A 14727-nucleotide genomic window follows, 5' to 3' on the forward strand; every position below is an offset into this window, starting at 1 on the left:
TAATATCTATCAATCAAATTTACCACCTGGTGATGTCACCAGGCAGTCCAAAACAGCTCTTACACTAAAAGGGCATTATCATTTTCACAATTTCACGGTATTATTCAAACCTCATAGTGTAGAAATGTATATAAAACACAGGGGGAAAAAAAATCACATTTTTGACTGCACTGGTCCTTTAAAGATGTGGGTTGAGAAAACATTATGAGAAGGAACATACAGCAAGGTAGAAAACCATAGAGATTCAGGATAATGCTGATAACGTTCCTTTTCATTTTGTGGAGGGAACGTACTATTCCAGCACCAGGATGATATCATTCCTGGACTCGTAGGCGGCGTAGAGCTGGATCAGGTTGGCGTGGTCCAACTGGTTCATGACCATGATCTCATTCTTGACCATCTCCTGCATGCCGAACACACACCAACCACACAATGAGAAGTGTCAGATGTTCACTCACAGCTAGCAGGCAAGGTACGGCTTCTCTTTTCTGTGTCAAATTAAAAACATCTGAGGAAATACATCCCCCATCCACGTAGACTGAAGTGTCCTTAGGGCATTATGTTCCGATGTCTACTTCCACATTTTGAATAGGAAGCGAAGTGGGTCCGCCTTCAAAAAGTAGTTTTCAAGGAAGCTACAAGGATGTGTGGAGGTTTTTACATGCATGCAAATCATGTATAAAATAATGTTGACTTTGTACCTTTTCTTTCTGACTCCGGGCTTTGATGATTTTGGAAGCTAGTGTGAGACCTGAGGAGTTTTCCATGCATTTGTGCACCTGGCCAAAACGACCCCTAGGAGAGAGCAAAGATAAGTAAGGTGTCATCAGTTCAACGTTTCTGAGTTACACCTGTCTGGGTCGTTTTATGATTTATAATGGGAACGTTTCAACGCAACCATACTCCCTCGACAGGGGTCAGAAAGACTTGCCAAAACTATCACCTGTAAGTCACAAATCCTAGAATGTTACACATCAAGATAATACATCCTCTGAATTGATTGGGATCTCACGGTCAGAACTTGAACTATCAGAACTATTTTATCAGTATGTCCTCAAATACAAAATCATTTTGTGAAGGTATTGTATTTTTTATTGATTTCTCCTATAATATAACTTTGAAGCTATGAACCAGGGGAGAGGAGAAGAGAGGAGGGTTACACAACTCAACTTGTCGAGGACCTCTCTCTTCTTCTCTCTCGGTCTTTGATCTAGGTTAGATACGTTTTTTTCCGTGGGTACAGTTCCAAAAGTCCCATTGGAGAATTTACTCATTTATAATAACTCAGCATGATGTAGAACAGAGTGCGATGGAGAGTAGTCGTTGATAGCCTGTGCTCCCTGAGGAGCGATAAGCCTAAGCAGGCACTATTTTACATTACTAGTTGAAACATTGCAGGAATAAATAAGAGATAATAACATTGTTTTTGTCAATCGCATACAAGGAATTAAGTAAATGTACTTCTGCTTTTAACCCAACCTGTCCGAAAGAAATATGGTACAGTAGGTTTTTGGAGAGGTATGAGCAGCTACCACACCCGGGGAGCTGGGCACCCAGGGAGCTGTTGTTGTGGGGGGTTAAGTACCATCCTCTGGGGAGGCAGGTTGCCTAGTGGTTAGAGTGTTGGTCTAGTAACCAAAAGGTTGCAAGTTCAAATCCCTGAGCTGAAAAGGTACAAATCTGTCATTCTGCCCCTGAACAGGCTGTTAACCCACTGTTCCTAGGCTGTCATTGAAAATAAGGATTTGTTCTTAACTGACTTGCCTAGTTAAATAAATAAAAATGCTCACGGACACAATGGCATCTAGGATTTGATCCCAGTAACGCTCCGGTTGCTGGCTCGCCTCTCTTAGGCTACCTTAGGCTATCTGCTGCCCATGTGTTATTTCACATGGATTGTTCTTGAAGATGAACAGTTGAAAAGTAATTTTTACCTCCTGGCAAGTCATCATCTAGGAACAGGATTGGAACACTTACCCTCCTAGAATCTCAACTCTGTTGATGGTGTAGAAGTTGTTGATCTGGTTGGGTTTGGCCGACACTATCCGATGGAGGAATGGAGCTGGTGGAGGAGGACTTTTGTCTAAAGGGAGGTATGAAATACATAAAAATATATTCTTATTTATTTATCCTTCATTTAACCAGTGAAGTCATTTTGAGATTGATATCAAGCGAGCCCTGGCAAACAGTAGCATGGAGGGGAAATATAAGCTGTATTGTTAATCAGTTAACATGTGCTCTTGTAATGGTACCTCAGGATTTTCATAATCAAATTATCACCCTGTGCTTACTCACACCCTGTGGTAAACATGACAGAAGATACAAGGTTGGTTATGCAAACTTCAGTTCTCTCGTACTTCGCTACTCCGAGAGAGCATGTTTTTCTATCCAAATCCAATGAGGGTATGAATATTTTCTACAGAAAGAGATAATTGCCACCATATCAACAATCTATTGGATTTAATTTTAGGCCCGAATCCTAAGATTTGTTTGCGTAATTCCAGTCTTCCACTGAGATCAATGTGTGACTTATGGAATGGTGTGCACATTTCAAATGAATAAGATTCCGCCCACTTACCACCTTTGCGCCAGACTTAAAGCCACGGTACCCCATAAAGATGCTGGTCCTCACCAATGAAGAACGTTTCCCCAGTAGACTGCTTGATTTCTGTGGCCTGATCTTTCACCAGCCTCTTCTTCCGCTCCACACGGATATCCACCCCGTCTGCCTTGAAGACGCCCCATCCCTCATCCTCTCCTTCCTCTACCCGACTCTTCTTGTGGTCCTCTACTCCCAGGTCTTCCTCCATCACCTGACGCTTACTGCCGGTGCTGCCCTCCTCCACCTGGTCCTGTTTTGCTGCCTCCAGAGACAGAGAGGAATCACTTTTGTTGTGGTCTTCACAGCTGGAACAGACGGACATGTTTTAGAAATGTTTCAGAAAATGTGGAATGTTGTTTCGCATGTGTGTGTATACATGGAAGAGAGGGATCAGCACATAAAGCACCATTGAAGTAGGGTGAGAGAAAGGTAGAGTAAGATCGTGTGAAAAGGGGGACAAAGAGAGAGAAAGATAGAAATACATAGAATGAAAGAAGTAGGAAGAGAGTGAGGGTAGAGGAGATACTGTACCTCTCAGGAATAGAGTTGGTGTGTCCTGGAGCCTCAGAGGAGGTTGGGAGAGAAGGGATATCCTTTACCAACATATCAACAATTTCCGATGGACCTTTAGAGAGTGTAGTGTCCCCCTCTTTCTCCTTCTCCCCCTCTTTTTCCTCTAGTCTTCCATCCTCCTCGGGCTTCTCTGTGGTTTTCAACAGCTCCTCCTTTCTCTCCTCTTCCTTAGATTCATTAACAAGGTGGTCTTCCTTCTCCTTTTTTACAACCTCCTCCTTCCTCTCTTCCACTTTTAGTCCATCTCCTGCAGCCTCCTCCTCAGACAATGACTCCTCTTCAGTCACAGGGGCCTTGGGGCCCTTGAGGATAAGGTCCAGCAGGTTTGGGCTGAGGGAACCCTCTGAGGCCCCTCCAGACCCAGCCTCCAGGTCCAGGAAGCCATCAGGGGTGAGGTGCTGCTGCTGCCGCTGGTGACCTGGTGATGATGATGATCTCTCTGCATTCTCCCTGTTGAGCTTCTGAACCTCCTCTAGTAGCAACACCTGCTTCCTAAGGGAGATGGTATCTGCAGAGGAACAAACAGAACGTCAGAGGATATACAGTTCAAATTAATTCAACCACCTGCCTGAACGTCACTTTGGTAACTTTAATCAGAAAATTGCACAATGCCTCAGAATGTCAACACACTCCTAGTACCCTCCTAAGAGGACGGCAAGTGGTTGTCTGATGTTTCTGTCTGATCTTTTGAGCTGTTTGATGTTTCTGTGTCATGATATACGTTTTAGTACAATACTGTTGTTTACGTCTGACAGGAAGAGTGTTGTGACTTGCCTGTTCCCTTTCCTTTGGCTAAAAAGAAAGTATCGATTTTTCCTCTCCCGCTCTCGAAGCTTTCAGAACAGGTGTTGTTTACATCTCACATGTTACATGTTGTGAGTGCTGCTGTGTGGGATTTAGGTTGTTTTGACTTATAAAGGTCACTGTGTGTGTGTGAGTGGTGTACGGCTGTGATGTATTGTTGACACATTTGAATGTGCTGTGATGTGAGCACCTGCTGTGTCTGGGAGCTTCTTCTTTTTCTGTGCTTTCAGACCCTTTGGGCTCAGACCCGACTTCTCCTTCCCATCCTTCTTCTTGTGGACTTTTGGCTAAAGGAAGGGAAGGACGCGGTATAAGATCATCGCGCTCTGCATTTGGTCTGCATGTCAACATTCCTTCAAATGAGGTCAGGTATGTATATTCCCCTTAAACCACTACCAGAATGCAATTACAATATCTACTGCTCAGAAACGTCATGAAAACATGTTTTCTTTGAGCAATTTAACACGTACAAAGTTTGCGGTGGGTTTGCTGTTTGCAAGGAAATTCTTTGGTCTGTGGAGCGTTGTTGTCTTGCGACTGTGAGTGGTCTCCGGGGAGCTGGGTTGCGTTCACATGCAGGGTTTATCATCCCTTGAGTACCTTTAGTGGCTTTAGTAGAGGTAGTTCTCTGTTAAGAAGACCGACAGCATGGCAATGTTAGTTGGACAGGGTGAATGGCATGCAACATGAGATGGATAAAGACACAGAAGGGTAAGGAGGAAGGGTGAGGGGTGGTGAGGGGTGGTGAGGGGTGGTGAGGGGTGGTGAGGGGGGTAAGTTACAACGGAACAAGAAAAATGGAAACAATACATGAAAGAGTAAGGAAGAATGACATTAAAGTGACCGTCAAACATATAACATATAACTTATCAGTTGTTTTATTCAGGGCAGCACTCTGATACTGCGTTAATATGCATCAACATAAAGACAAACTTTGTTTCAGTCAAAGCATGCTGCTGATTGCACACAGCAGATGAATGGATAGGGTGTTACATACGTACGAGGCTGTGGATTTATAGCACATCACCCGTCATAGTGAGTAATAGCATGCAGTGCCAACCCTGAGCGGAAACATTTCGCGCAAGCAACCAAACAAGTCTTCTCAAACAGACTTCAGTAAGGCGGGGCTGACTAGTACCACAGAAAACGCTCCAGTCCTTTTATGAGCAGGTCAACATCTTAAAAAGTGTCTCTTGAGGGCCTCTTAGTTGTTGGTTGTGAGGTAAGCACTGCTCAGTAGTAAGGCAGGGAAGATATTTTGAGGAGAGGGTTTCCACAGTGACAGAAGTGTTTCTTCCTGAAGGACAAATCTAAGGATAGGGGGGTTGGGTACAGTGTGTGTGTGTGTGGTTTGTGTGCGGGGAGGGGGGCTAAAGTGACAGATGTCTGTGGTAGACAGACATCTCATACCTTGAGTTGATGGGAGCTGGCCAGGGGCTGAAGGTAGATCCTGACGAAAACTCTGACGACAGCGAGAATTCCTGGCGATCTGAGTCATACAGTAGCCAATAGCCCATAGCCAATCACAGAGGTATGGATGCTGCCATAACGTGTGGACTTAAAAACAGTAAACATCTGGTTTTCAATGATACAGTATATTCAACCTATATTAAAAACAGATTGTAGGGACCCCGCTCAGACGTTTCTCTTACACCTGCTACGTGAGGTCAAGGACTTACATGACCTCCGAGTTGCTGTTTGAGCTCTAACCTCAAATCAAGCTGAAAAGGTTATGTCTGTATCAAAGGAGTCTGTTTTGTGCTGGAACTGTGTTGAAATGGAAGGACCCTTATCGAACCAAATAAGGGTCTGACTACATTAAAATGTTCCGATACCAATACCTATTTACAGTACCCCTTTCCTTATTCCCTAGTTCCTCTACTTCACACTACTCTGCACCATGAAATGTGGAAACTCGTACGCTACACTGTCTATGCTTGATTTGATTTTTAAAATGAAATAGATCCTGCAGGTAATATACCCTGGGCATGAAAACAGATACCTGCCTGGCATCCACCCTTGTGCCAATGATGGAGAGTGATGGGGTACCTATAACCTGTTATAAGGCTTTAATGCCAAACACTACTACCCATTGACTTTCAGTGTCTGTGCCTAAGACCACCCCTCCGCGTGTTACTGCTATTCACATTGTATCAACAATTTCAAGTGCTTGTTGAAGTTGGAAGTGACTGCCCTTTAAGCTCTGAGGAATTGGGTGTAAAGTTCATCTTCCACAACACAAACAGTGCCACACATTGTGTAACCCCGTGCAGTAGACAGTATGAATCAAATTCCTCTCTTTCTGTTATCTATTCAGTCCAGTACCAAATCTAGTCAACCAAATGCTTATACTAACTTCCCTAAGATAAACAAATATATTTATTGTCACATACACCAGCTAGCTTCAGCCATAGTAGTACAGCATCAATGAAGTAAAGTAGGGTTAAGTGCTTTGTTCAAGGGTAAATCAACAGATTTTCACCTTGTCATCTCAGGTATTTGAACCAGCAACCTATCAGCTACTGGCCCAATGCTCTAACCACTAGGCTCTCTCTCACCCCTGTCGCTACCTGTTGCCACCTGTTGCCAATGAGTTCTTAACCAGTTAGATCCCTATTTAAGCCACATGCCTGCTTCTAGTACAAAGGCAAATACATTCTACCGGTCCAGCACTCCATCCCCAAGCAATACTATGAATCTGAAAACAGCACCTATAGCATATAGCAACTGAAATCAAATCAAAGTGTATTAGTCACGTGCGTAGAATACAAGAGGTACCTTAGAGTGACATGCTTACTTACGACAGTGCAGTTTAAAAAAATACAGAATAGAACGATATAGAACCACTCCACTATTAAAAACTCTCCCCTATACAGGTCCATCCTCTTCTTCCTATTTTGAGCCAACCTCTGTGACATGTATCATACAGTGTTAAGTACAGACATTCAGATCAATGGCTGTTTGACACTGTTACTGTGGCGGGAGGTAAGCAATGTACATGGGGGGTTGCCCTGAATCAGAGCTTGGAGAAGCCTAATTACCATGACTAAACGGTCACGTGGAATTAAACTGCCATCACAACTCGTGACCGCCGGTCTGGTGGTAATACAGTCACAGCAACAAGCCTAGTGGTGGAAAGTTCCCCACCAATTTTACCACTGTGTATAGGCTTTGGCACCTTCCATACAGTATGGCATACTATGCATGGCACTATATAATACCAGTGAAGATCGCTATAAAACAGTGGAGATCGCTATATAAGTCATATTGGTTTGACACATCGTCCAGCACTGCATGAGGAAAAGTAGCATGAGCAAAGCCACAATCCTTCCTTAGGAAACAAAGCTCAACTTGACTAGTCAGCTTTGCTGCTCTGATCATTTTCCTCTGCAGTGGCAAAGTCATAAAATGAAATGAAATCATAAACCAAACATGACAACATGGAACGCCATGTCTACCTCCGAACCTATATACAACTGTGCAAATTTGTTTAAGGACATGTAACTTGCAGGTCCATGAGGGAACAGTGAACCCAGCAATTAATCTAACCTAATTTGCCGTCACATCCATATCGTCAATCCATTCTAAAAATATGAACGCAGTTCACATTAACGTATCCAAGTGCCTTAATAAAGCAACCTTTATATAGTCTACATAGACCTGCAAAAACACACCTCTTTGGTTAGCGCAGTGTCATGACGTTGGCCTGGGGGTAAGGTTTAAGACAGTCATAAATACCTCTTCCCCCCTTTTCCCTTCTCCAACCTACTGAGGTTACATTTTTTTTAAAACTTTGGTTAACATAGAGATTCAGGGAACATCAGTATGTGGGGGGAATTGAACAATATTCTGGTAATCCGAACAATTGAACATATGCAGTGGTACTTAATGAATATGATGTCAGTTCGGTTGTCATTTGAGACATTCTCATTGATGATAAGATGACAACTCTACAGTGGAAAGTCTACACATTCAGAGTTATCGGATTGGAATATTAGTTCAATTTAAATGCTTGAATATGAAATTATTTGTGATGGGATGAAATGTGATTTTAGCTTCTAAAATGTGAGATGTGGGTTTTCATAAGTTAGGGCTGCTCACTCAGTGGCCCGCCCACATGAAGAGACAGAGATTGTAAACTATGAAACACACCCCTTTCCTCCCTTCCTATATAAGCCCTTGACGACAATAGAACTTCCTGTTCCGATGAGGTAGGATGACGATCCTATGTCAGAATGGTTCAGAAAATAACTACAGGACGAAGCCAACATCAGCAGGAGCTTTGGTTGCGAATGGTATGAACTTTGAACTCTTATTCACTACAGAAGTGATACCTCCTAGCTGTTGAGTTAGCGACCGCAGCTGCAAATGCAGGTTAGGAAGGAACAGACAGAGTATCCCATCTATCACACAACAACGTTACTACAACGTATTCAATTGACAACCAGAGACATTCTTCAAAGCACAGAGGACTCGGTTTGGCCACATGGCCTTCAATCTACCACCAACCTACTGAAGCGCAGCTCAGAGTAAATATTTATTGCATTTTCCTTTTCCAAATGGGCGGTAATTTAGAATGCATAAGATACTGTATTTAAGATGGCACAGCTTCACCTTTGTTCCTGTCTTCCCGCTCTTTCACTCAACCCAGCCCCTTTTCCGTTGTGTAACAAGTCGCCATATCTATTCCGCCCGCTAGGGACGTTTTCCTATGACGTAATTTGTAATCAAGTTATGATTTAATTATGTGTATGTGAATTATGTGTGATTAGTTAGGTATTTAGTAAGTAAATGATTAAACCCAATTTTGTATGCTGATCCAAATTGTTAGCCAGGGTTATGGCGGAAAACCAAGAATTTACAACTTTCAGATGAGACTGAAGTAAGATGAAGATTAATGTTGACTGCTATGGATGTAAAATATTACTAGGTCTTTAAGAGTTTATTCGGAAGATAACAGCTCTATAAATATTATTTAGTGGTGCCCGACTCTCTAGTTAATTACATTTACATGATTAGCTCAATCAGGTGATATTAATTACAGAGAAATTATTTTATAGAATAGCAAGTCATATCACATAATCCGGCATAGCCAAAGAAACGACAACAGTTAGAACTCCCAGTCTCACCTTGTCGGTCTTCTTAGTAACTGAGCTCTTGCTCTTTTCTGCGGACGATTGCCTCTTAATAGCCATCTTGAGGTCTTTTGACTTGGAGGCCTTGTGTGCTGCCGGACCCATAAACATCATCTCCATAACCCGGGGGCTCTTCATCGTCTCCCCAATGAATCTGATGACCTGATGGATGCTGAGGACCAGCTTTTCCATCCCATCCAGCTTCTCAGCCTGCTTCTCCGAGCGCTGTTCCAGCACTGTCATGATGGAGCTCATCTCCTGACACATCTCTCTCACCTCGCCCCCCATGCCCGTGCCCTGGGTTTGAGCCAGGGCCGGTGGTAGAGTTTGGGCTCTGGCAGGGATATGGATCTCTTCCTTATCCACCTTCAGTGTTTCCATGTCCCTCTCTATACTGTCAATGTCCTGGGACATTCCATCCAGCCGGTTGAGGACCTTCTCCTGGAAGTTGATGAGTTTGTCCATCTTACTGTTCAGAGACTCAATGCGATTCTGAATGAGGTCCAAGCCGGCACCATTGCAATCGGTTACGTTATCCATCGTGCTTGGCTTTCTTGAGATTGAGTTATAGTTCACTACCTTGGAACTCATGATAAAATCATGTTAGGACGCCCAATCGAAAAACAGAAAAACGGTCACGGAAAGGTTGGTGACCAATGTCCGTGAGACAGACGGGGAACCTTTTTTGGAAAATGTAGCCAGCCTTATCCCTCTGTGCTCATCTTCAAGTGTACAGACAAGCTGATCTAATGACGGAAACGGGAATGTAATGCCAATATCTTGATGAAAAATAAATAAGTGAACTAAATTCAAATCCATGAAGAGTAAAACAGAAAGATACAGCGAGTAATGGTCACGGTAATCTGTGAGATTGTCCCTATGCCCCTGTGTCGCTCACCCACAGTTTGACACCTGCACTTCTCCCTACTGTAGGTGGTATTAAGAATGGAATAAGCTGACCTCCCTAAATGTAAACAGAACAGCCAACGTCAGCAGGGGAGCAGCAATGGGGGCGGAGGGCTGTGGGTGGCTGTGACGGGCAGGGGTTCGGCTCTGGAGGGGCTGTCAGACACATGCCCACGACCGTCATCAGTCGCTGGCCCGCCTACCAAGTTTCAAAATGGCCAGTGTAGACAGTCCCTCTCTCTGAGGCAAAGTGAAAAGTTGTCTGGGAGGATGCTAAACGCTTTGGGTTTCTTTGACTTTATTTGCATGTAAATTAGTAGACTTTTCAGTCTAACTTGGTGGTTTCACAGTGATTAGGCTGAACAGGTGTCATAGATGGGGAGGGGAAAGGAGGCGGGACACTGACAAGTTTTATTTATAACCGGTAGGGGACGTTTTTAGGTCAACTCAAAATATCAAACGATTGTTAAAAGATCCACTCACAAAGAACAGCTGTGTTTGCAAAAATAAAACATTTCAAAGAGATCCTTATTAATGACAGGTGGATCAATTCACATCTTAGAAGTGTTTATGAGAGGCTAAAAAATAATGGTTGCGATAACAGCATGTGAGCCCTGATTTTCAGTATTTAAGACAGTCATGTACGTTGCTACGGAAATCTCTTTGCTGGCTGCGAAACAGCTCTAACGAGCGCCCACCCAGTGAGGGAGCAAGAGAAAATCAAGGCAGGTTCAGGTTGTAGCCTGTAGTCCCCTGGCTGAGAAAGCACTTAAGGTCTTTAGCCTCTGTGCTGAAATTGGAGAGGGGGTGACAGCCATGATTAATACTGTCTCTCTCTCACAAGAACATCCAGTCAGATCTTTCCCACACCATCACACACGCTTAGCCTGCTCATAGACAGATAAGACAGTTACAATTTGTTTTACTTAGGGCCTGGTAATTGGACCCCTCAACAGTGTACTCTATAAGCCTATCAACATATGCTTGATGCAGTGGTCCATCTGGGACATACAGTACTAGTCAAAACCTTGTACACCGACTCATTCAAAGGTTTTTCTTTATTTTTACTATTTTCTAGTAAAGACATCAAAACTATGAAATAATACAAATGGAATCATGTAGTAATCAAAAAAGTGTTAAACAAATCTAAATATATGTTATTTTGAGATTCTTCAAAATCTCAAAACCCATTGCCTCGATGACAGCTTTGCACACTCTTGATATTTTCTCAACCAGCTTCATGAGGTAGTCACCTGGAATGAATTTGAATTAACAGGTGCCTTGTTAAAAGTTCATTTGTGAAATTTCTTTCCTTCTTAATGCGTTTCAGCCAATCAGGTGTGTTGTGACAAGGTAGGGGTAATATACAGAAGATAGCCCTATTTGGTAAAAGACTAAGTCCATATTATAGCAACAACAGCTCAAATAAGCAAAGAGAAACGACAGTCCATCATTACTTTAAGACATGAAGGTCAGTCAATCTGGAAAATTTAAAGAACTTTGAAAGTTTCTTCAAGTGCAGTTGCAATAACCATGAAGCGTTATGATGAAACTGGCTCTCATGAGGACCGCCACAGGAAAGGAAGACCCAGAGTTACCTCTGCTGCAGAGGATAAGTTCATTAGAGTTATCGACCTCAGAAATTGCAGACCAAATAAATGCTTCACAGAGTTCAAGTAACAGACACATCTCAACATCAACTGTTCAGAGGAGACTGAGTGAACCAGGTCTTTATCGTCAAATTGCTGCAAAGAAACCACTGCTAAAGGACACCAATAATAAGAAGAGACTTGGTTGGGCCAAGAAATACAAGCAATGGACATTAGACCAGTGGAAATCTGTCCGTTGGTCTGATGAATCCAAATTTGAGATCTTTGGTTCCAACTGCCGTGTCTTTGTGAGACACAGAGTAGGTGAACGGATGATCTCAGCATATGTGGTTCCCACCGTGAAGCATGGTGGAGGAGGTGTGATGGTGTGGGGCGCTTTGCTGGTGACACTGTCGATGATTCATTTAGAATTCAAGGCCCACTTTACTATCTGGTTTGCGCTGAGTGGGACTGTCATTTATTTATCAACAGGACAATGACCCAAAACACACACACCTCCAGGCTGTGTAAGGGCTATTTGACCAAGAAGGAGAGGGATGGAGTGCTGCATCAGATGACCTGGCCTCCACAATCACTCAAACTCAACCCAATTGAGATGGTTTGGGATGAGTTTGGGATGGACCGCAAAGTGAAGGAAAAGCAGTCAACAAGTTCTTAGCATATGTGGGAACTCCTTCAAGACTGTTGTAAAGAAAATCCTATTGAAGCTGGTTGAGGGAATGCCAAGAGTGTGCAAAGTTGTCATCAAGGCCAAGGATGGCTGTGAAGAATCTCAAATATAAAATATGTTTGGATTTGTTTAACACTTTTTTGGTTACTACATGATTCCATATGTGTTATTTCATAGTTTTGATGTCTTCAATATTATTCTACAATGTCAAATAGTACAAATAATGAAAAACTCTTGAATGAGTAGGTGTGTCCAAACTTTTGACTGGAACTCTATGTGCTTTGCATCAATGGAAAATGTAATAAGAGACATATGTGTCATCAATACAAACACTGCTTATTGCTCCTGAACGAGGGAATGGGTTAATTCACATTGAGATATATGGTTTTCCACGCACACTTTGGAGCCAAAAACATATGGGAGAAATGTTGTACTCTACTGCATACAGTCCTACAACGTAGGCTTAGCTTGTGTCACTTTCATCGGTGCAGAGGGTTACCTTACGCATGCAATTATTTTCATGGAATAAAAATGTTCCATTGAGCGAGGGGAAAGGAAAGTCAAGGTGGGCTGCCTCAGAGGATCATTGCACACAAATGACGCTCATAAATCAACATTGAGCTTAAATACTCACACTACTACTAATTCAATTACTACTAATTCAATTGAACATTGGCTGATCAACGGTTGCACTCATTGGTACAGATCCGAAAATATAGTGTTCTAAAGAATACTACAGCAGATATCTATTTACCTGAATATTTCTGTCCTCCAATAGAGGCCTTGGATGCTATAAACTGCAGCTCTAAGAAGCAGGCCACAAAACTCTGAGCACAACTGTGAAAGCTTCCCCAGATATGGGCTAAAATGTTCACATCTACCTCGAAAGTCAATGCATTTAATAGTGGTTCATATTACGCTACATTGCTGTGGGCCGGCTGGGGGGAACTGTAAGACTATTAAACTGTGGATGAGACCGGGAGGAATAAACAGGCTTCAGTAGTGGGGCTGATTACATAAACCAGAGGTCGAGTTTATATCACCAACACTTTAAAGTGAAACTGGAGCAGTGGCTGTCAGAGAGCCCAAACTCAAGTCCCTCCCTACCCACCCTCTCAATATAGTATGTGTGGAGAATTTACAACTTCAGCCACACACACACACACACACACACACACACACACACACACACACACACACACACACACACACACACACACACACACACACACACACAGGAGGGTTGCAGGCAGCAAAGGAATAGCATGATCAAAACATTGTTTTGTGTGTGTGTGTGTGTGTGTGTGTGTGTGTGTGTGTGTGTGTGTGTGTGTGTGTGTGTGTGTGTGTGTGTGTGTGTGTGTGTGTGTGTGTGTGTGTGTGTGTGTGTGTGTGTGTGTGTGTGTTTAACTATTCTTGTGGCCGCGAGAAGTCCCCACAAGAATAGTAAACAAACAACTGGGGAAATGTTGTTTGTCCCCACGAGGTCAAATGTCTAGGGGATTTAGGGTTAAAGGTTAGAATTAGTGTTAGGGTTAGAATTACGTTAAGGGTTAGGAGCAAGGGTTAGTGTTAGGGTTAGGAGCAAGGTTTTAGGATTAGGGTTAAGGTTTAGGTTAGGTTTTTGGGTTAAGGTTAAGGTTAGGGAAAATAGGATTTTTAATGGGACTGAATTGTGTGTCCCCACAAGGTTAGCTGTACAAGACTGTGTGCGTGCGTAAGTGTGTGTGCATGCACGTGTCCGCGCACAAGCGTGGAACACCTCAACAATCTTTTACTTGTTTACATCCCAAGTTCCTCAAAAGACAGGCTATTGTTAAATGCAGAAAGGAAATGACTTTCACTTACTGTTGCTAAATCACATCACACCCCTTAATAGTGAGCATTAGCAAGTACTGTAGCACATTTGCCATGCCACTACTATTGCAAGAGTGACAGCACAATTGCATGCATACTCCCACACACACATGTTTATAATGCTAATGTCTGCGTTAACTTTAACCGTGTCTTATTCTGAACAGGATATACAGTCCCTGCCGGGGGAGTGTACTGTGTGGTATTAGAGGGGCGTTTGTTTTGTCAAGGAGACAAACTACGCTGTTATAAATGGACCTCTGCCTCTCTCACCCGGAACACGCAGCTCTGGGATGCTCCAGGGTCGTGTGCTGCCTGCTGGGGAGGCCTGAGGTTGGACATCTATCCCCCTACTGTCCCCTAGCCCTGTCCCCCCCATCACACCGCCTAGCCTGCCAACTCTTTACCGGCCCTGGCGGTCTCTTGGAAAGTAAGGGGGGAAAACTAACACGTGGCAGCTAAGAAACTTAACAGCTGTTAACAGCTTAGAAGCCCCCCCATCACCCCCATATTCCCTTGTTTTCTATACAGAACTTTGTGGGATGGAACACGAAGCCAGTGTTTGTGAGACAA

General features: G+C 43.2%; 1 protein-coding gene across 2 annotated transcripts in view; it reads right to left on the minus strand.

Annotated features, from left to right (window-relative positions):
• Nucleotides 1-14727, minus strand: part of LOC118395222 (myosin light chain kinase 3-like) — a 42620-nt gene that overhangs the window by 14182 nt on the left and 13711 nt on the right. Inside the window, exons 1-7 of one of the 2 annotated variants that reach the window (XM_052463860.1) lie at nucleotides 9109-10058; nucleotides 4170-4266; nucleotides 3134-3683; nucleotides 2633-2907; nucleotides 1978-2083; nucleotides 702-795; nucleotides 294-403 (exon numbers count right to left, since the gene is read on the minus strand). In XM_052463860.1, coding sequence (XP_052319820.1) covers nucleotides 294-403; nucleotides 702-795; nucleotides 1978-2083; nucleotides 2633-2907; nucleotides 3134-3683; nucleotides 4170-4266; nucleotides 9109-9705 — 1829 coding nt within the window. In that variant the 5' untranslated portion in view covers nucleotides 9706-10058. Of the gene's footprint in view, nucleotides 1-293; nucleotides 404-701; nucleotides 796-1977; nucleotides 2084-2632; nucleotides 2908-3133; nucleotides 3684-4169; nucleotides 4267-9108; nucleotides 10059-14727 lie in introns of those variants that run through there. The other variant, XM_052463861.1, reaches the window with a different exon arrangement.

This window comes from Oncorhynchus keta, chromosome 15 (assembly GCF_023373465.1).
Source record: "Oncorhynchus keta strain PuntledgeMale-10-30-2019 chromosome 15, Oket_V2, whole genome shotgun sequence".
NCBI classification, from domain to species: domain Eukaryota; kingdom Metazoa; phylum Chordata; class Actinopteri; order Salmoniformes; family Salmonidae; genus Oncorhynchus; species Oncorhynchus keta.